Raw genomic sequence first — 23381 nt, 5'->3', positions numbered from 1 at the left:
AGTATGTCTGCAAATTATTGCATAATCCTCCCTCTAAGAGTTGGAGCTTTACACACTTAGCTTTGAGTACGGACTAGACTTAGTCACTTAATACGGTGGAACTGACAGTGGGAGTCTCCCGGAACTCAGTCACAAAAGACACTGTAATGTTGTGGCTATTCCCTCTCTCTATCTTAGGTCATGCTCTCTGGGGAAGGGAGCCAGCTATCATGCTGTGAAGATATACAAACAGCCCTCACTTGTGATGAGGAGCTGAGGCCTCCAGCCCACAGCCATGTGAGGGAACCATCCTGGAAGGGGCTCCTGCAGCTCCCGCTGACATCCTGACTGCAACCTCAGGAGACGGCTGAGTCACAAGCGCCCTACCAAGCTGCTACAGGATTTGTGACCCATGACCAAACTGAGAGGTAGTTTATTGTTTTAAGCCACTAGGTTTGGAGACAATTTGTTACACAGCAACAGAAAATGAATGTACTATCACTGGTCCTTGAGCAACACGGGTGTGAACTGCGTGGGTCCACTGATAGCTAGATTTTCTTACACCTCTGCCACCCCTGAGGAGGTAAGACCAGCCCCTCCTGTCCCTCCTCCTAGGCCCACTCATCATGATGACGCGGATGAAGACCTCTATGATGACATACTTCCCCTTAATGAACAGTACATATATTTTCTCTTAGGATTTTCTAAATAACATTTTCTTTTCTTTAGCTTACTTTATTGTAAAAATACGGTACTACATATATAAAATATGCGTTGACTTTATCTCTAAGGCTTCTGATTAACACTAGGCTATTAGTAATTCAGGTTTTGGGGAGTCACAAGTGATGCACAGATCTCTGATTGCGTGGGGGTCAGCACCCCTAGGCCCCAGACTATTCAGGGGTCAACCGTACCTGTCCCTCCTGAATCTACCAGTGTCTTTGTTTGTTTGCTCCTCCAGGAAGCCGCTCTTCTGGTCCCAAGTCTAGTTTTCTCCACACCTACTTTCTCATCATCTGGCATTTCCCCTCACCTCCATCCTAGCAATTCTCTTTCCATCTCAGAGTCAAATCCCTCATTTCTTGGCTACCACATCTTACTCTCTACTGGCATAGTGGCTTCCTCTACAAGGGAGGTACATTTTTGACCATTAGTATACAAATATCTGTATTCCATTTCTTGTGACTAACAGGCTCTATAGATTACTTTAGGTTGGAAATTATTTCCCCTCAAAAACAAAAGAAGCTGCTCTGTTGCTAGCCCCTGTGCACTGCACCGGAGGCTCCTGAAGCCACCCTGACTCCTAATCTGTCCAAGTTTCCCTTCCAGGGAACCTGTGTTTGTCTGACAGAAAAGTATTGTCTCTCGCCTGTGAACGTTCCCAGGTGCCTTATCACAGCTCTCCTTCCATTTCTTTTCAATCTGGGGGCACACGGCCTTCAGCTGCAAAGCTATGTTCTTTCACAACGTTCTTGCCTTCATTTTCTCTGTTCCCAAGCTCCTATTTAACATTTAAAAAAAAAAAAGGATTTACCTCTTAGATAAATCCTTTAACTTGAAAACAAGACAAAAAACCCAAACTTTTCTCCACTAACTTTCATATCTTTGAGTTGCGTTGTACTTCTCAGGACAGTTTCTCAATGCTGGCTTCGAACACTTCTGACTTTTAAAAAAATTGCTGCTGCTGCCCTTCTCAGAACTGCCCCTTCCTCCCTCACCCCGGCACACATCCTCTGCCTCTCTCCCCAGCCAACCACACAGTCACCTCCCTGGTCGCTCTCAGATTCAACACTTTACTACTTAAAACACACAGCCGATCACTTCACCTGCATCTAAATTCCACCACATGGTACATCAAGTTCTTGGAAGACACGGAAGACAGGCCCGTACCCCTCCTGCCTCGTGGGTCCCACTGAGGCACCGTCCTTTGCACCCTCCTGTCAGTTTCCCCAGTCACAAGCCTTTGCCTGTGCTGCACCATTTGGAAAATCCTCCCCGCCTAATTCTTACTCCCAGTCATCCCATAAGCAGTTCAGAAATCACCTCTCCCAGCAGACTTTTCTTAACATATCACCCTACAACCCGATGGGTGAAGGTACTTCTCAGGCTCTCACAACAGCCTGCACCTGCCAACCTGCCTCTCCCACGGCTCTTTGGCTTTCTTCATCTCTGCGATTTCACATACCTTCCCTAAGTCTTGCAGCAGGCTTGGCATATAGCAGGGATTTAAGCACTAGGGATGTTTATGGTGAAGCACATTCAAGATGTATTAGAGGCATATTTAAACTCAGTTTTTATTTAAAAAAAAAAAATTTTTTTTGACTCAGTTTTGTTTTGTGGAATGCAAGAAAGAAAAAGCATTTCTTTTCTTTAAAGGCCATCATGCAAGATAATAAATAGATAAATGAACTACAGTTTCACAATTGGGCTAAAAGACTTTGAGGTTCTAGAGATTCCAGGATTTCCTAACAGTTACCTTTGGAGAAAGAGAAATGACTGAGATGCATACAAATTAATGGTCCTTCTCCCAGGACACCAAAAACCTGAACTTATTTCCATCGTCCCAATTATACACAAATAATTAGTGCCCCTTGGAATTTCCAAGCTGAAAAAAAAAGTCCACCATCTTCATCCAACAGTTGAGAAAACTGATGTCCAGAAAAGCACAGTGCCTGAGGTCAGAGAATGTTAATCGAAATGCCCGTCACACATTAGAACACATGTAGGCGCAGCTCAGCGAATGCAGGCTAGTGAACATAGTTACGTCTACGTAAGAAAGAAGCATCTTCAGACACAGAGTCGTCCTTCCTCCAGGCACAATCTTACCCTTTTCCATGTGGCCAGCAGCTGCTTATCAGACATCTGCTCTGGATAATCCGCAATTGCAAACACACATCCCAATAAGAAGGCTTCTTCTGGAACTAGAATAAAATTATATAAGAAAAAGAAAATTAAACCTGATGAATATGCTTGCACAAGTTAAAAAGTGGCACCTTACAGTGTGAATCTGTTATCTTAATCAGTCTTGACCATGTATCTGCCAGTAATCAGAGTGCATGGGGAATACTGCTACAATTATACTAGTTAACTGTCTGCATCAAACAAACATTAAAAACTAAAATCAAAATAAATTATGCCTGGCCATTAAATACCCGAATGAGTCCCTGTGGCAACCTAGATGTTCTACGGGACACCAATATTCACTTCAGCATATGATGTCCCAAAGTACAAAAGAAAGCATAATTATCCTATGATAGCTATATTCTTTGTCGGGTATGAGGCTCACATTCTCCATCTTGCAATAATTGTTTTGACATGAATCCTTACCCAACACTCAAATGCTCTCAAAGCATTTATGTGGGTACAAGACTTTTAGGAGAGAGGAAAAAAAATCTCCATTACTAACTCTCCACTGCTGGATCATGTCCAAAAAGCTGATGATGCTGAGGTGGTGGTGGTGGTGGCGGCTGCTGCTGCTGCTGCTGCTGCGAGGGCTGCTGAGATGGAACCTGATGCTGCAGCGCCTGTGACGTCTGACTCAAGTGTGGCGCTGTATGACTTTGCATCTGCTGCTGCTGCTGCTGGTGCATACGCTGGAGCTGCTGCTGCTGAATCTGCTGTTGCTGCTGGAGCAGGCTGTGCTGCTGCTGGAGCTGGGCGAGCTGCTGCTGCTGGAGCTGGTGCTGCTGCAGCTGATGGAACTGCTGCTGCAGGGCATGCTGCTGCTGAAAGGACTGGAGCTGCTGCTGAGGGCGATGCAACTGCTGTGGAGGATGCAACTGTTGCTGTGGAAACTGTAGCTGTTGCTGTGAAAACTGATGCTGATGGGCTTGCTGCTGCTGCTGCTGCTGCTGTGAAAACGGATGTGACGGCTGCTGGGGGTAAGGTTGCTGAGAAATCTGCTGCTGCTGCTGCTGCTGCTGGAGCTGCATTATCTGCTGGGGCTGAAGGTGTAAAACCGGGTGCTGTGGCTGCTGCGGCTGCGGGGCCTGGTGCTGCTGCTGTAACATGTGTGTCTCTGGAGTCACTTTCACTTGGCTGAACAGCACTGCATTGGCATTTGTATGGCCCTGCTGGCTGTGATTCACCTGCTGTTCTAAATTTTTTGTAGGTGCTGAAAGAGTCTGTAAGATCTACAAAACAAAAGTTAGGTCAAACATGATCAATACTTCCTGAAATGGACAAATGACAGTTTCTTAGGAGAATAGCAGCATATCCTACATATTTATTCATAATATTCAACCAGGCAGACACAGCAAATAATTGTATACTTCAAAAACGGTACTGCATTTGCTTTTATATTTATTTTGTAACACCAATATCACAAAGTAAATTCATATATTGAGACCACCAAAATATGAATCTACATCAGTAAAATGGAATAAGCTAACAAATTAAAGTGACAAGGACTGAGTTTGCCAGAGCAGGGTGTGAATCCTGTGCACACCTGGAGGCTGAGCCTAGGCGCTCCCTGGGCTGTGCTGCCACACCTCTCCACTGCCCATCAGTCTCCCATCAGCTCTGTAGGCCTTCTCCTGGCCTAGGAATGCACTGAGGAGGCATTTGGTCATCAGGCTCAGCGTCGCCTCAAACCTTCTCACCACAGCTGCCACTCCCCATTTCCTCCTGTCCTATGGCCCAGAGTCTAGTAAAGAAAAGTTCTCAGTGAATCACCTTCCAGAGGAAAGCAGCCATGACCCACGCTGTGACTCCAAGAGCCCTTCGCTCCACTGTCAACTTGCTCTGTGCACTGGCACACTACAGAAAAGGAGGCCAGCTCAGATACCACCAGTGCTGTTTAAATGGTGACATTCCCCCAACTAAGAACTCATCAATAGAGCTGGGAAATGACGCTTCCTCAACAATGACTGAGTTCTTCGTGTGGGACAAAAATATTTCAAGCTAGAAAAAAATAATTCAATAGTCAAGCCAGACTATTTCTCTTCTATTCTTTCTGTTTCACAATGGCAGGGAATAAGCTGACAGTTCTGCTTATGCTGAGGATTAGGAGAAGGATGGTGACCAGCCAATACCCACCAAACAGAGCAAGTTACTTTTTTAATATCCTATAAGCCACTGAATAAAACAAAAGATACATGTTACACAATGAATTCTGTTCAACATGCTCAAGTAACAAAAATTTGAAACCAACTTCTTATGGTCATGGAAATCAGTAAAAATAAATTTTACTAAACTCAACCCATACAACTTTTAACCCTATTAAAAGCATTTAAATTTAAATAAAATTCTAGGAATTTGATTTTAACACATATCAGAACTATACCAAAATCTCAAACATTCTAACATATATGTTTCACTTACACAGATGCCAAAATGCAAAGGTTACAAGACCCACAAGGGTAACAGATTTTGGATTTAGTGATAAATAATTGAGTTTAGAATGAATTAGGTCAAAATCAACAGCTTGGGCACACCCATCTTTAAAACTGCCTTATGTATGAGATATCTCTGTTAAGGAGATTCTAGACTTCAGAGACATCTTGGAGCTCTAAGCAGAAAAATCTCTTTTAAACAAAAATAATAAGATAACTGTTTCATCTCTGTATTTAAAAGTATTTTTAAAAATCCAGAGAAGAAGAGGGGAAAATTCACCCTACCACATGCCACCCTCGGAGCCCAGCAGCATCTGGTGCTGTGTGAACCCCTTAGGGAAGCATGGATGTGCAGGGCACCTGCCTGTCTAGTGGGCACCAGCCAGGAGCCCTACACGACAAACTGCTGCGAACAGTGGCTGCCTCCTGAGAATGTGAACGGCAATGAGGGATGGGAGGTGGCTGGGAGTTTAACTTTTCACTGTCCTTTGGTATAATTTAAATTTTTAAATTTTGTACACATATTACTTTTTCACCCTCATATGTAAATAGCCCATGGAACTCTGAGGGACAGTAAGGAAATAAACACCCATCTGCACGTGGACAGGGCTGAACCAGTCATTTGCCACATACTGCTCCCTGCCTCTCTCTACCTTCCAACCCCAGGTGGAAGGGAGCTCAGGAAGCGGCAAAGGACCTAGACAAACACAGCAGCAGATGTCAGGACAGGACAGAGGCCAGAGGCCCCGACTTTTCAGATTGGCCAAGAGAACTCAGCAGGGTCTGCCACCTGCAGAAGGTGCAACATCTGATCTCAGAGGGCTGAGGGAGGCCTGGATAGTACAAGAGGCAATGTACAGCTATTTCTACTACAGGCTTCAGTTCAGATAGGTCCTCACCCACTGCTGACCCAGCCCGTTAAGGGAGAAGAACAGATGGAGATTCAGGCTGACACTGCCAGCTAGGAATGAAGACGGCCATTGGCCCGGAGCCTTCTCCACCTGATGTGGCGAGAGGTGTAGGCTGGAGCGCAGGTATCTGCAGGGCCAGCCATTGAGATGCTGCCCAGAACCCCTACCACATTCAGGTGATCACTTTTTCAACCAACTGATCTGCTTCTGGCTGAATACATGTTAGCCCTGGAGAATGTACGAAAAAGAATCTTAATTGCTCAATTGCATAATTGTGCTATACTACAAACAATTCTGAATAAACGTCCAGTTTAAATTTTTCCACTACAACTGTCACAATTCTCCTTTACATTACATTAATACTGAGTTACTGAATGCCACAATATAGAAACCATCATGCTACACACCGCATGGCTTCTAACCAGTATAAATTTGCAATATAAAGAGGATTTTCATGGTAAGTTACAGCCCACCTCCCACAATCTGATGTTCAATTAAATCTGTCTCATATTTCTAAAGTTTCAAAAAGTCATTTTCTTCATGTCTAGCAGTAAAATGTCCTTATGTTCTCTTGCATTGCTCAAAGTCTCTCGGAAAAATCTCTGCAATTCTTCTCACTAGTGATCAAATCCATTCACTCACTAGAAATGGATGGAGGCTTCTCAGTTTTCCACCTCTAGAGAACACAGCTGAGTAACCGAATTTGTCTCCAATACAGAGATGCGCCCAAACTCCCTACTGCAGTCCATTATTTCCATTTCAAAGTAAATTATTTTGCGTCTATATCCAAATACAAATGTTAGGAACTTTGTATTTAAACCAACATCTAAACACTTTTTACACCACTGCTATTATCATGCCCAATAAAATTGATTCTCAACATCACCTTCTACCCAGGCCATACTGAATTTCCCCACTTGAGAAACATCAAGCCTTTCCACTGAAAGGGGAGGTGGAGAACACTGGATCCCGCTTCAGGCTGTTCCTATGTGCTACAGAGCAATTTTTCTGGGACTTTGAGATGTTATTCAGAAAACAAAATATGAAATGAAAGTGTCCAGAACAAGGTGAAATGGCAGACCGGGCGCCACCATCAGATGGCATAGCCCATCTGGCTCTCAATAGTGGGGCTCCTCAGAGCCTGGCCCCAGACCCTCCTCTTGCTCTGCCCCATCTACTACACATCCTCACATCTGCCTCCATAGTGTCAGTCAGCCTTGTTTCCTCTGGTTCCACCACTTAGCAGACAGCTCCCCTGCATGTGTCAGATACTTCCAACCCAACACGTCTGAAAAGAAACTTATATTCTTAAAACCTGCCGCTTTCCCAGTGTCCCTTATCTCTGAAATGGCATCATCTTCTTTCACATTCTCAAGTCAGAAAGCTGGATTCTCCCCTTCATTTTTTTCTCTCTCAAACAGCCTCTCTGCTTCACTCTTGCCTCTCTACGATGCATTGTTTACACAATACCTATCAGAGTGTATCTCACTCCAACTCAAAGTCCATTTAGCATCCACTCCTCACGATGGCCCTATCTGGCAAGGCCCCTTTGAAACTCTTCCTAGAACTCATTTACCTACGAAGTTCAAATTTCATTAACTTTCTTTTCTTAGAACTCAGCAAATTCATGCCCATGTTTGGGTCTTCCTTTTGCCTGGGAACCGTGCCCTCAGTTCTTCCCATGGCTTCTCTTTGTCATTCAAACCTGATATGAGTCACGTCCTGCCCAAGGTCCTTCTGACCATCTCATCTAACACCGCCTCCTTCCCTTCACCTGCTGTTACAGGACTCTGATTATTTTCTCCAAAACACCTTTCACCATCAACAGTCCTTTTGTTCATATTTCTCAAATTACTGTATTTCTTCTCTACCTAAATTGGTTCTAACCATTTTAACTCCAGTGCCCAGAAAAATGCAAACAGTGGCCAATATACCACCTCAACTACCTTCTTTCTGTCTTAAATAGAAAAATATCTACTTAAAACTTTTAAGGCCATGTGCAGTGGCTCACCCATAATCCCAGCACTCTGGGAGGCTGAAGCATAAAAAAAAAAAAAAAAAAAAAAAACCCTTTTAAAAACCCCCTCTTTATCAATAAGCTCCATACTATAAACCATAACCTGATATCAAGGCTTCTTCAACAAATCCACATATTTGTGCTATTTATTTATGACTACCATGAAGTTCATAATAAACAAATCAGGTACAGCTGGTAAACTTCATTAATCTCTTTGCTGCCATTGCTAATTTTAAACTAAGTAAAAGTGAAAACCCTTCAAGGGATAGTACTCCATCACAGACATCCTGGTTCTACTCAGCTGTGTTCAACCTTCCACTTAAATGCAAGCGATGACCCTCTTTCAGTAGCCCTTATGACTCTGAAATATATACATATATAACTTACAAGCAGTATTTGTGTGAGAACCTATTTTACCGTCGTATATATATATACATATATATGTATATATACACACATATATATGTGTATATATATACGTATATATATACGACGGTAAAATAGGTTCTCACACAAATACTGCTTGTAAGTTAATTGGTCTGAAAAAACACAACCAACAAACTACACTGAAATAGACTGTGAAACCCAATTCTAAAATCCAATATTGAAAATTTTTTTCTGAAAGAGTGACTTACATGTGCTACATTTGATGGCCGGTTCATCTGCTGAATGTCAGCATTATTAGTAATATTCCTCAATGTCCGTACAGCTGGGCTCCAGGTAGCTATCATTTCTGATCTTTCAGAACTTTGGAGATTTTGTCCAGAAGCCATTAAATTAGCCCGGACCTCAGGGGGCAAAATGTTACCTGGAACAGGTGGGACATTGGCACACAAGTTAATCAACCCAGGCTCCTTTCCCTGAGGCAGCCTGCGTTTTGCTGCAGCTAATTGTGGGACTTCGGCTGGGGTCCAGTTTAAATTTCTCTCCTGTTTTTCCGGTGATGAATCTGAAGAGTCATCAAACATCAATTCCCCTTTAGATTTTTCAGTGTTGGATTTGGGTGAAAACTGCTGGTCACCTGAAGGAGACCCCTCTTGAGAGCTGGCAGGGCTTGACTTCTCATCTGTACTACCCTCATTCTGAGAATCTTGTTCCTCATTTTCTACTTCCTCCTCCTCTTCCTCTTCTTCCTCTTCATAAATAATCAGACGAGGATGATAAGATGCTTCGTCCTTTTTGGTTTTCTCTGATACGCAATCCAGAACCCAGTCAGGAGTCACAATTTTAATACTTGCTCGCTTTAAAGCACATTCGTATTTCTCCTATGAGGAAAGCAGAAACACACACAAAACAAAGCTGTAAATTTCATCACATTTCCTAGAATTATGCGTTTTAGAAAAAAACTCGGGAGAGAAATGCAGTTGAAATGCTGAGCAACTATTATTGCCATTTTAAACATAAGGAAAGTTTGATCTTTTAGACAGTGGACATGAGGCAAAAGTTAAAGTGAACCATACAGCAGTGATCGTAGGAAGGTCTCATGCCTACAGTAGTAGTCTTAAAAGACTTGGGTTAAAATTAACTTTTTTAAATGATATTTTAAGTACAAAAGTAGACCTAGTAATCCTATGGAAAATTATGAAATGAATAATTGCTATCTAAGTTTTTATTGATGGATAATATTTAGAAATCTAGTTTTCCATGACGGTTAAGTAAAGTAAAAGCGTGGCAGAGTGCCGCCAATGTATCACCTGCACTCGTGGAGCGTGGCTGACTTGCACAGAACAGCTCTATTCACGATCCAGTATTTATGGGGCTCATGCTATATGCCAAGCAGCACTAAGGGATGGAGACACAAAGAATGCAAGAGTCTCTGACCTAACAAGGCTCACAGTTTGGTTCTAAAGAGAAATTAAATACGAAATGCAAATACAATGTAAAACCAGTGCTGAATCATGTGGTGATAGACTGGAAGAGGATCTCGTTAACATAAGTTGGAGGACACTGGAAAGCCCCATTGAAAGGTGAGCTTTGGCTGGGGCACGAATGGTGACAATTTGCACAAGGAAGCAGAAAATATAGCCCAAAGGAAAATATACATGCCTGGAGTAGGATGTATGTATGGCAAGCCTGAACAGAGGCCTTTTCTCCAGTAAAGGTTGCAGAATATGGAGGGCCCAGGAGAAGGAATAACAAAGAAAGAGAAAATACATAAAAAATGCTAACTAAGAGTAATACAACAATAAAGTAACTTTAACATAAATGAGTTTGTAAATTTGGCTTTGCTTTAAAAGCCTATACATAATAGCAATTCTCTAGCAAACACAAAATCAGGGCACTAAACTAAACTCCACATCGCGTTGCAGAGCCCCCAAGGCGACACTTCCAATTTATGGGTGGAATAAGAGTCACACGGGATAGGGAAGCACTGTTCATCCAGGAGGCGCAGATCCTTGCAAAGAGTGAGCTGTGCACACTGCTCAGTGACTTAACCTGTTTTTGTGAGGCTGTTCTTTCTGAAACCTTTTTAAAATACAAGAAAAGCCTAGTCATGAATAAGAAGCTAAGCAAAGGAAAATGGATGTAATCATAATCAACTGACTAGAGAGGACCACAATTAACATTTTTAGGGTATAGCTTAAACTATTTGTCATAAATATATACGTACATATATTAAAAGGGCAAAGGGAAAAAACATAGTCATAGTGAACAAATACTTTATGATGTTCCTTTTTCACTTACTATATTGTGAACAACCTCCTCCTATGACAATATGTATACTTTCATGCTTGTCTTTAACTTTTTAATGTACATTTTCAAACACAGGCCAAATTAGAGACTAGCGTAATAATTCCCTTGTACCTGTTACCCAGTTTCAATAACCGGCAACCCTTTATAAACCTTGCTTCTCCTTGACTTTGTTTATGAATCTCAAATTGATAAAGACTTTCTAAACCACCATAATTACCATAGCAGCAAAATGAGCTATGATTCACCTCATCCTCAGGCCCTCTTCACATCTCCCCAGAAGTCTCAAAGGCTCCCCCAGTGTTAGCCACATAGTTATTTCCAGTGTTTCACTACTAAGAAAAACTGGAGTTACATTTCATGACAAATTCCTAGGTTTTGGTGTTGAGGTTTGAAAAGTAATACAGATTTAAGGCTTCATTGCTATAACTACACTTCCCTCCACAAATACGCTATACCAATTACACTTTGAACAGCTATGTAAGATGCAAGAGTATATCAATTTACCTATACCCTTCGTAACAATATGTTTAATTTTTTTATCCTAAAAACCATGTTGTTCTTAAATATTTAAAAGCATAAAATTTTATAAAGATTTCCCCAGATGATAAATACAGATGATAAATTTCTAGTAGAGTTTTTCAATTTCTGAACTACCCATCCCAGAAGATCTTCACTGTTATTTTAGGAAAATATAAAGTCCAGGTACACAGCAAAATACTTATGAACTAATTATTGAATACAAAAATATCTGCTTGATTAACATATGATTATATATAATATGGTTTACATGTTACTTTTCCAAGGTAAAAAGATATTTGCTGAAATGATAAAATATGAAGAAAGTTATTTTTAATTCTGTTTTAACAAATACCAACACACACACACACACCCCCCCCAAAACTATTACCGTGAAGAGGAGTCACTGAAAATTTTAGATATAAAAAAGAGAATTTCACACTTAAAAGGCTGGGATACAGTAGGCTCTTGAGCTCCTAGTTTGTACAGAATGCTGACATTCCACATTTCAGAAATAACTTGACTATTTCCTACAGAAATCTAAGTAAAACATTTAGGTAGCCTTACTATATTTCACTCAAGTTTTCTCTCACTTTTCACAAGACAGGTAGTTTTTAATAACTGAAAGACAGTAACTGTTTCAACAAAGGTGATTTCAGAGCAAAGCAACGTTTAGGTGCCTTTGCCTGAGCCAATTTATCAGCTACATTATTCTAAGTTTTGTATCCTCAGAACTTCTAACTCACTAAAGGCCAAGGACCTCGAGAGTGAACCATGTCCCCTCTCCCCAGCAACTAATAACCATACCCTGTTTCTGTTGGCTTTAAGTTATAAATTCTTTCACTCTTCTCGGTTTGAAACTTTTAAACTTCAGTGGTGTAAAAGGTAGTTTTATTATGCCATTTGCACAAGTTTTTCCTATGTGCTCATTAAAAAAACAAAAACAAAAACAAACATTTACTTTAAAAAGAAATGTTATTTTTGCGTATAGTCAGCTGGTCTCTAGCACTCATATAATTTATAAATTAGAAGAAACTATTTAAATTCACCACTATTAGGTTTACAAATTTATGTCTCAATAGATTACAAAATACAATAATTTACGGGAATGATACAAATTCAGTCTTTTTAAAGGGATTTAATTTTTCAAATATTGTGGTTATTTAGTTACATAAGCCACAGATGTAATCAATGAATTAAGAATATAATAGCTAATTATAATTTACATTAACTTAAAACCATTTTGGTTTTATAAATAGACTATGCCAGAATATACAGTTCCTTCAGTTCATTTTATAGACTAGTGCTTCTCAGCCTTCAAGGGGTGAGTGAGGAAGAACCAGGGAAGAGGCGAGGTGAAGCTGGGAACACCAGGCAGAGAAGGGTGCGTGGCCAACTGTGATCCAACAGGAATGAAACACTATTTCTTAAAGACAACAAGCAGACATGAGGAGGAAGTCCAATCTCTCTCTTTTTGGTCCTGTGATCTTACCTGAAAGTAACTCAGTGACACTAAAGAGTTGTTACTACTCCCTGAAGTTTTGGAAATTTATGAGAGCCTTATTTTATTTGTTACAAAAGCTGGCGGGGAGGAAATGGTTGATGGAATGCTAAGTCCTACAACGATCAAGACAATGTTGCATAGTCGAGAAATTCTCCTGCAAACATTCTGATTATGTACCACCACTCATTAAAAAATATCTGGAGGTATATACATTAATCTTCCAGAAAAACAGCTACCAAAAAAATAAAAGGAATTATTTCTTACTCAAAAATTTACTACAAGTTGATCAGTTTTTTAAAACTGAATTTCATAAGAGAATATTACTAAGGGCAATGACCACTTATTACAACAGATATACAACATTAGTCTTTTTCTGCAGCTGCCATATTCATGATTGTAATATATTTTTAAAAATGCTCATACATGTAAGTTATACATATACATTTTATTTTTATTTTTTTGAAACAGGATCTCACTCTGCTGCCCAGGCTGGAGCGCAGCGGTACAATCATGGCTCACTGCAGTCTCAGGCTCCCAGGCTCAAGCAATCCTTCCATTTCAGCCTCCTAAGTAGCTAGGACCACAGCCATGAGCTACCATGTCCAGTTAATTTTTCATTTTTTGTAAAGCTGGGGTCTCACTTTGTTGCCCAGGCTCGTCTCAAACTTCTGGGCTCAAGAGATCCTTCTACCTTGGCCTCCCAAAGTGCTGGGATTAACAGGTATGAGCCACCACTTCTGGTCCATGTAATGTCTTACTACTTCATTGTCTTCTCAGGTAGCTATGCTTGAGCATTAAAAAAAATCCTGTATGCTTCTCATTATTAATTGCTTTCTTTCTCTTTCTTTACATGTGGGCATTATGGCTTCTTAAAAATTATCTAAGGCCAAGCGTGGTGCTCACGCCTATAATCCGAGCACTTTGGGGGTCCGAGGTGGGCAGATCACTTGAGGTCAGGAGTTCAGGACCAGCCTCACCAACATTTGGTCTCTACTAAAAATACAAAAATTAGCTGGGCATGGTGCCGGGTGCCTGTAATCCCAGCTACTTGGGAGGCTGAGGCAGGAGAATTGCATTAACCAGGGAGGTAGAGGTTGCAGTCAGCTGAGATCGCAGCAGTACACTCCAGTCTAGGCGACAGACTAAGACTCTGTCTCAAGAAAAAAAAAAATTATCTAGGAACAGTAATGTGTGTAAGAAAGGGGTTAGAGAAAGGAGTGGTGGGTATCTGTGTTTCAGTTTCCTTAAGGGGAGAGCAGGACTTTCTTCACAGTATGTCACGAGCAGCACTGTACTGGCGCTTAGTAAGTGCTCACTAATGGGTGCCTATTAGTGTTATTTTTATTACCGGCAAATACAAAATCTGCTTTTAACAAATATTTACCAGTGCAGAAGAAACCAAGTAAGCATTACAATAGTAGTTCATTTTTCCCTATGTTGAATTAGTTCATTTAAAACTGGGAAATTAAAATTGGAAAAGCAAAAAAAGACTTATCTTTCTTTTCAAGTCCATAAATGAAATCAAGAATGAAGAATAAATACGTTACATAAGACATTATAATTCCACTATTGACTTAGATAATCTCTTTATAGATGCGTAATACATGTATACATATCTTGTTTAATATCAACTTTTAAAATACATGGAGAATTTGCTTCATCTAAAAATAATTATAGTAGCATGTTTGTTGTCTTATTCACAAGCATGTTTTAGCCAAATAAAATGATTTCTTTTAAGTGCCACTTTGTTGGGATAAATAAAGCTTAATTAAAGCATTTATATATAGAACTTGCGACTTAGATATGGCTTTCCTTACAAATAAAAGTTTAAAAAGATTCCACTACAAACTTAAAAAATTAGTCTAAAGTCAAGGCATACTTGAAAATATATACTATATCCTAAAGCCCAAAGAGTTACTAAGGACTTATCACCAAAATATTTTGGAAGGGGGAAAAACCCTAAATTAAAGAACTAGAATTAAAAAGTCAAAAACAATTCAAAACAGCTTTAACAAACACACTCTGTTCACATATTGCCTCTTAAATTACAATTCTGGCTCAGTTAAAAAGTTAAAGATTTCATTTCCCCTTCAAATTATGTGAAAATCAAATTTTTGCTATAAATCAACATTAATGTAAAAAGAACCCACTATTTTAACCAAAGCATACTGTTTATCACTTAAATTGTTATGCAAAATGGTTTTTTACTTAAATTTTAAGAGTCATATATTTTCATAGAAAGAGTTTCTGCTTGAATAGTGTGCTTACTAAGTTACTACTACTGAACTCACCAGCTCCAAATCTCTACTGCTGTAGGGAAACTAGCATAATGAACAGCACACCTTCATGAATTACCTCTGATTAGTTTCAAAGATTGTATAAAAGGGAATGCTCTTGGCAGGGTAAGGCTTATACCAGCCCTCTACTCTACATCTTACTCCAATGCCTTTGCCAGATACTGCACACTTTTTTCTTCTAGATTTGTGATTGGATACACTCAGATTAAATAATAAGATGAAAATATTAACTCAGACTGAAAGCAGTTTAAAAAATGAAGTCAATGACTGATACATGGAAAAAATTAAGTAGTCAAAAGACTTTACTACTACAAATATGCTAAACTTGATTCTCAAACGTATAAAAAAAATTGTTCATGAAAGGGAAAAATGTTATATTACTTTTTTATAAAAAACTATGGAACTGTGGTTCTGAAACTTGGGTATGCATCAGAATCACCCACCAGAAGACCTGATTACACAGACTGTTGGGCTCATGTGATGAAGTCTGGGAAGGGGCTGGACAGGCTGCATTTCTTTTTGTTTTCTGAGACAGAGTCTCGCTCAGTCGCCTAGGCTGGAGTGCAGTGGTGTAATCTCAGCTCACTGCAATCTCTGCTCCCGGGTTCAAGTGATTCTCCTGCCTCAGTTTCCTAAGTAGCTGGGATTGCAGGCACCCACCACCATGTCTGGCTAATTTTTGTATTTTTAGTAGAAACGGGGTTTCACCATGTTGGCCAGGCTGGTGTCAAACTCCTGACCTCAACTGATCCGCCTGCCTCGGCCTTCCAAAGTACTGGGATTCCTGCCATGAGCCACCATGCCCGGCCAACAGGATATATTTCTAACAAGTCCCCAAGAAGGGCAGATGCTGCTGATCCAGGGACCCCACTTGGGGAAACACAATCCATATGACCACATCACTGCTCAGGGATGAGTGCTCTGTGCTTATCAAGACAAAAGTCATTTTCATATATTCCAGATGATGAAGAAGGGAACAGATCAAAAGGCATGGTATGATGTTTTTTTTAAAAAAAACCTTTCATCAAAGGCATGGTATGAGGTTTTTTTTAAAAAAAAAAAAAAAAATGGTGAAGGGAACTAAAAATACATTTTTTTAACAAATAAAAATGAACAAAAGTTTTACTGGATTTGAAAGGAAATTCTACAGATTAATAAAATTTTCCTATTTTCCCCATGAAACAAAGCCAGATTTCATAGTATTTAGAAATGTTATATTTGGCTTATAATTTACAGTCATCTCACATCTTTTGTAACATGAAGCCGGATATAAATAATATAAACCAGTATAATCAGTTTTTGTAAATGAAATATAATAATTTAAAAGAAGCTCAAGAAAGACATGCGATTTCTGGAAATTCTTAAATGACACACAAAAAGAAGGTGGCACAAGAAATGCTTACCCCCTTCGGCTCTGGAACAATCAAATGCGTGCATTTCTTATTGAGGGTTAGCTGGCAATTCCCCCCATAGAACGTAACCAAAGCCCACAGGGCACTTCTGTCTTCAGATGACACCTGATAGAAAGGTAGAAAGAAGGCTTTTACCATAAATCTCAACCTGTGCATGACTATACTTTCATTTTAGCGATATACTGCAACAATTCTGTTTCTCCCTTAATAAAATTAACCTAAGACTATTTGTGGAAAAAATAGAGAAGCTCTTAGCTATCTGCTTATTATAATAAAAACTTCTATCACAATAGTTTTACAGATATAAATTACTTATTTTGCCTTGTCACCAAATGAATTTAAAAATATTTATATCCACATTCCAAAAAGCAGAATGGAGGATTATTTCAGTCTATAACAAAAATAGACAGGGGAAAAAAGCAGGAAGAAGTAGTACGCCATTCCAGCTTTCATTTGTGTCACTTTTGAAAATGTTTAAATACAACAGCAATACCAAAATCGTATTTAGAAATTCCTTTATGCTAATGGGTAACAAATACCAATTATGAAATGAATAAAATAAAAACAAAGATAAAAATACAGTGGCTTATAAGTTCAGGGGAAAATGTAAATATTACTTAACACAGGAAAGAAAGAAGGCAAGCATAAAAGGAAAAATTCTTATGCTTGCGCGGTGATGAAGTTAAGACTCCAGATACAATGGCTTATGTGGTCAAACAGGCTTTCACTGTAACAATAAACAGCTACCATTTATTGCCTGCCTACTATGTGCCAGGAACTGTGCCAAGTGCTTTATCTATGCATCTAACCCTTATAACCACGTGAAACAGGAATCATTAGCCCCATTTAAAGATAAGGAAACATTAAATCACACCTAATAATTGGAAAAGCTGGCTTTTAAAACCCAGGTCTGTCTATACCCAGGTCTAACTCCAAACTGGATCTTTCCATTGTTCTCTAGTGCTTCTCTAAGGGCAGTTACTGATGGGAAAGTCAAAAGTAACTTCTTAAAAAGTGAAATTTTAGAGTCTGAAAAGCAAAAGAACATTTAAGAAAAATAAAGATATGAGCATTATTTTCTAAGATAATCATTTAACCAAGTAAATTTTTTCTGGATAAATTTATTGTAAGTTGAGGATTATAGTTGTTGAAGAATCCTGAACTTTGTCTCAAGTTAATTTTTTAACAGTACTGATAATTGCATGTTAATCTCTTTTTAACTGCCGGTATGCAGCTTGACAGTAATTTAGCATTCTTCATCTACTCTCGTCCATTTTACAAACATTTCTAGAAATTATTTTGTATTACACACTACTCTATGAATATTAACAAGAACATGTTAGCTTTCTAAAATCACCTTTCAAATCATTATTTTATATCTTGTTAATTTAGTAAGTCAATGTCAATTTCAGAAGACCGGACCAGGTTATTTTTATTAGAGGCTTTCACAAAAACACTTATATCCTGCCGCTTTTGGAGAGCTGAGATTTAATTATATGATAATACAGATTAATCCAATGAGTCATTATATAATCTTTATTAAAAATGAAATTAAAAAACATAATCTAGAGATGCCTTTATTACCAAGATTTGGCTATGCGTTCAGCTAAATATTCTTTTTATTTCACTGACTGAAGTACATCTAGTCCTATACCCTATTTGGCCTGTATCACAGGCGGAGACCTCAACAGGGTGCAGTATATTGCTGTGGAAAGAACATCACATAGGGAGGAATGAAGGAGACCTGGAATTAATACAATGCCTCCAATAACCAGCTTATGTCAACTTGGAAAACTTCCATAACCCAGCTTCTTCACTGATGTATGTTTGGATTAAATGACTTTGAACATCCATACCCGCTCGTTTAATGAATCTCCATCAGCACCATTAATAATTAAGAATGCTCTTTCCACACCAAAATGTTAACAATAGTTACTTAGTGGTCACAGGATTATGGGGACATTTTAATTTTCATTTTTATACTTTTCTGTATTTTCCAAATTTTGAAAAGCATTAATTTTATAATTGGGGAAAGTGCTTTTCTTTTTTAAAATCCATCTTTCCAAAATACCAATCTTATCATGTTGGCCAATAAACCTTTGATGTCTCCTCAGTGCTGTAAGGCTAAACCCCAAAGACTCCCCTGTGGTGTCCGGGCCCTTCCTGTCTGGCTGGCTCCTAACCACCTCCTCCTGCCCATTGGCACTGCCCCGGCATGCACCTGCAGTCCTCACCATGTTCTGCTTTCCCTGTGCCCTGGCCGTGCCTGCCCTCAGCCCTCCTCCTCTAAGACTCGGCTCAGGTAGCATTACCACTGTACTCCCACAGCAAGCTGGACAGAAATCTAAATACTTCTTACACTCTACAACTATCTGCTTGCCTGTCTGTCCTCCCAACTATACTCCAAAGCAACCAGGAGCAGAGGACTAGAATTTCAAGTCTGTGCCCCCAGGAATAAAAGCTTTCCTTTAAACCAATCAGGAACACTCCCTTCTCCTTCAGGCCTCACCACCCCCAATAAAACACTCCTTGATTCTAGCTTCCAGGATTTCCTCCTTATCCAGTCTTAATTATGAACTCTAACACTCCTTATTAAAGAGTCTTAGATGATGTCCTAAACTTCTCTGAGATTTGTCATAGTACCTAGTACAGTGCAAGGCACATGGGTAGGCAGTCAAGAAATACTGTTGATTGAGATACAGAATGGAAAGGACTTTTTAGTCTTCTAGATTTAAATCATGACCTGGCCAGGCTCTCCATTACACTCTTGACCTATTCCCCAAAACCTACCCAGCACATTACAACAGAGGCCTCAGCCTGCATCAATACCGGGTCAGAAGAAGGCAGATGATCTCTGTGCTTCCCAACTTCTGCTGGACAAGCTCCCTTCCCTACCTCTCCCTGGGAGAGCTCTGGAAGACTCCAACAAAGAGCTCCAGCTTGTATCAACACCCTGACGGGGAAAAGACAGAAGGTCACTGAGAACCACCAAGCAAACAGTCCTTTTGTAAAGCTGGGGTCCTGCCTGGGGTGTGCATGTGAGCGTCTGTGCGCATGGGTGTCCCAGTGTGCAGAAAAGGTGCAGATCCCTCTGACAGTCTCCAATCAGTTCAGAATAACCACCATGAGCACTCCCTGTTTCTGTACCTGGTGCCCACTTTCTTTTTTGCGTATGTTGCAGCATAATGTATTTGCCCACGGTCTGTCCCCTCCTAGACTGTATGTTTACTGAGAGAAATTGCATCTTAATTAATGTGTACCCCTTTGCACAGCTCCTGTCACAAAGGAAGTGCCCATCAAGGATTTGTTGGACCAAAGTCCCTTAGCTGCACACTGTACATGTTTGTTAACATATCTTAAAACCAAAATAACATTTTTTTTTAGCAACCACAAAATATTCGTGCTCCCAATGCACTTTTCTTAAACTATTTCCAGGGTTTCTTCATAGAAGTGACTATTAAAGTCTTCCCCATCCCTATTTGCACAATCTTTCTCAACTTAAATGCATTTATTTTGCCCCATGACACACTGGGGACGTCAATTCATCATGCTAAGTGATGAACTGCGGTAAGTATAGTAAGCCCATAAAGATCATACTAATTCTGGACGGTGAATTTTCTTATCCACTGAATTCACTAAAAGGATATAAAACACTATCAAAGATCTTGCTAACAAATTAACCTTTTTGTCCATTGACCCAGCCACTCCCCTTGATAAGTTTAGCACCAAGGTAAAATTGGACCTTTCATCTGACAGTGGGTGAGCAGTGCCTCTGTCCAGTTTGTCACCAGCAGGGCCCATTCCCAGACCACACAATCAAATGATACTATTCCACTGCTAAGAATCAAGCTATTCATGTTCTCTGACCAGTTTGCTCACTCAGTTGTTTCTTTATGAATATCCATCTTCCTATTCCCACAGTGGCTACACCGGTGACTTCATCATGAGAACCCAACATCTACTTAGACCCCTCGGCCTGCGGCTGAGCCGGCTGATATTCCTGTATCACTTTCTATCATCCTTTCCCTCCTCTTCCTGGGTCACAGAATAGGACTGAGGATACACACAAACCTATGTACAACTACCTCCTACCAATCTATGTTCTAAATCTTTACCTAGGTTGTTGTTACTTCCCAGCAATAAAAATAAAAATAATTAAGTCTGATTTTATCTTGGCTTCTAAAAATAGTATCCTGCTCCTCCAGTATCATCTCTGTTTTCAAGCTCCTCCTTTTATTCCTCCCCAAATCTCTCTAACAATGCCTGCTATCCAAGGCTCGGTTCCCAGTTATCTGCTCCTCTCTCTATTTTGCTCTGCAGGAATTTCCTTCACGCCACAGGATCTCCAAGTTCCTACACTTCCATACCTGATCAACAGCCCAAAGTGTGTTTCAAACCAACGTCATCATCTCTCCTCGCCAATCAGTCTCCTCTCTATTTCCCAGCTCCATCAGTGATGCTGCCACTTTACTGGTGCTCCCCTCCTGAAACAATGACATAATCTTTGGCTCCTGCTCCCCACGTGAAGGCATCCGCCATGGGATCTGGCACAGGGAGGTATACAGTAAGTGTCGGCTTCTCATTCTTTTCACCACAGCACCCCACGTCCCCAATACCTGCTGAGCCCCACCTCTTGCTAAGTCCCATGTTGTACTTGCTACGCCAAATCCAACCTCCATTTGTTAAAACTCCAGCCTCTGTCCTGCCCTGCAAGTCATGCCCAGAGCTCCTAAACCAGTTTACCTGCAATGATCACAAGTGATTCTAATTTGGTTTGCTTTTTTGTTTCCCAAGTTTTCTGAGGTAAATATTTGTAATCCAAAATTAAATTATGAGAAAAAAAGAGCGATGAAACATCCTGCTACCTACTTTACCCACTTCAAACTCATATACCTTGGTTTCCCATCATCTCTACCCATCTACCTGCCTGACCACTTTTTCTCCTACATGCCAATGCACACCCTTGGCTGACACTGATGACTTCTTACCCAGCCTCTCGTGCACTGCTCATTCTCCCTCCACCTTGCGCTATGCAGAATGCCTTCCTCCCTTCCCCGTTTCCTCCAATCCTGCCGATTCTTTCCGGTCCGCTCAGACCTGCCATCCTCTCTATCAAGGCTCCTCGCCTCACAATCCAGACTAATGCCCTCTTTCCTAAGCTCATACAGTCATACCTGTGCCCCTTGTCATACATGTATCATGTATATATGCCTATGCTATAACCTGATTTATTATGTCTATTATATTACAATCTATTACAAATATAAACTCTGTTAAACATAACTATTAGTTCTTTGGAAGACTAATAATATTCTCTGGTGCAAAACTCATAGTTAATATTTAACAATGTCTAATTACCTCATTTGAAACTCTATAATCATCTTACATTCACATACTTTTGTTTTCTTATTTATTTCACCAAATCAAATCTTCAAAATCCCATGTCATTGCGACCTTCATCTCTGAAAAATGCCCACAGGACTTCCTGTCCCTGTCCCAAACTCAGCGTGGCCCTTCTTCCTCTCTCCCTTTCTTATTCAATTGGAATCTTTTCTGGATAGTTGGCTCTGAGTCTCTGAAGCCCAGAAATCCAACCAATGCAAATAAAATTAAATTAAAAAATTCTATTTTAGCCAAAGTACACTGTGTTTATACATAAGTAGTAATGCTTTCATTTTTAAAACTTTCCTGATACGTTGATTGTAAATTTGGAACATACAGAGAAGTAGAGGAAAACAATAAAAATTACATGTAACCATAGCACCCAGCATTTAAGAGGTTTTCTCATTATAGCCAACTTTAAAGATTATTCATGTAAACATATATTTATAACAGATATGAAAAAACATTGCAAAATACAAATACCAACAAAATTCCTGTTAAAGAGATTTTTAAAAAAGCCAATTTTGCCATTTGAAGGATCTCCATCAAATTGATGTCACAAAAACAAAAACAGGATTTTAGAGAACTTCCAGAATACAAGAGACACAAACAAAAACACAGTAACCACAGATAAATTTACTTATTGCTTGGACAGAGGAGAGGGATCAAGATTAGACTGGTAATATCCTTTGTATTAACTGTTGAGCCTGGCCAACAACCTAACAACACTAAATCAGATACTACCCAGCTCCATACTCGTCTATCACAAAAGCATAAGGAAAAGCAAGATTATGACCAAATTTCTTTCCATCTCACCTAATAACTTGGTTGGATGCGCCCCTGTCTCAAAGGTGTGTATAGAGAAAGATGAGGAAATACTTTCTCAAAGTACCACCTATGTGCACCAAAATGACAGCCTTGGATGAGGACTGTCAGGTCAAGTGAGATGGGATGTTCTATGGTGAAATTTTACCTTCCTAAGGACCACTGATTTTAAACAAATTACTCCATGTAATTTTAAAAAGACTTTAAACAATAACAACTTGATTTTTTTCTAATAGTTTTTTATTATGATTTGAGGTTTTTCTTAGCTGGGGTTAGAAAAACAAAATACAATAAAGAAATATTAAATATTCAGATATCCAGAACTAACCACTGTTAACATTTTGGTTCCTCATTTCAGATATCTCTTATATACTTTATTTGGTTGGTGTAATATTGCACATACCCATGCTATGGCCTGCTTTTGCCACTTAAAACATTTCCCATGTCTTTACATGTGTTCATAAAACAGAATTCAAAAATAGCTAAGCAGCTAGACTACTGTATATGTATA

At 39.7% G+C, this 23381-nt stretch overlaps 1 protein-coding gene across 8 annotated transcripts in view; it reads right to left on the bottom strand.

Annotated features, from left to right (window-relative positions):
* Positions 1 to 23381, bottom strand: part of PAXIP1 (PAX interacting protein 1) — a 58527-nt gene that overhangs the window by 21356 nt on the left and 13790 nt on the right. For 3 of the 8 annotated variants that reach the window (XM_032244924.1, XM_032244923.1, XM_032244925.1), the window contains exons 5-9: positions 19454 to 19616; positions 16655 to 16768; positions 8876 to 9505; positions 3386 to 4112; positions 2806 to 2900 (exon numbers count right to left, since the gene is read on the bottom strand). In XM_032244924.1, the coding sequence (XP_032100815.1) occupies positions 2806 to 2900; positions 3386 to 4112; positions 8876 to 9505; positions 16655 to 16768; positions 19454 to 19616 (1729 nt within the window). The remainder of the gene's footprint in view (positions 1 to 2805; positions 2901 to 3385; positions 4113 to 8875; positions 9506 to 16654; positions 16769 to 19453; positions 19617 to 23381) is intronic. The other 5 variants (XM_032244928.1, XM_032244922.1, XM_032244926.1 and 2 more) reach the window with 3 other exon arrangements.

Source organism: Sapajus apella, unplaced genomic scaffold, assembly GCF_009761245.1.
Source record: "Sapajus apella isolate SASKATOON/1434 unplaced genomic scaffold, GSC_monkey_1.0 scaffold56, whole genome shotgun sequence".
In the NCBI taxonomy this organism is placed as follows: domain Eukaryota; kingdom Metazoa; phylum Chordata; class Mammalia; order Primates; family Cebidae; genus Sapajus; species Sapajus apella.
Note: the sequence above shows the minus strand (reverse complement) of the source record. Positions and strands in the feature narration are given on the sequence as shown.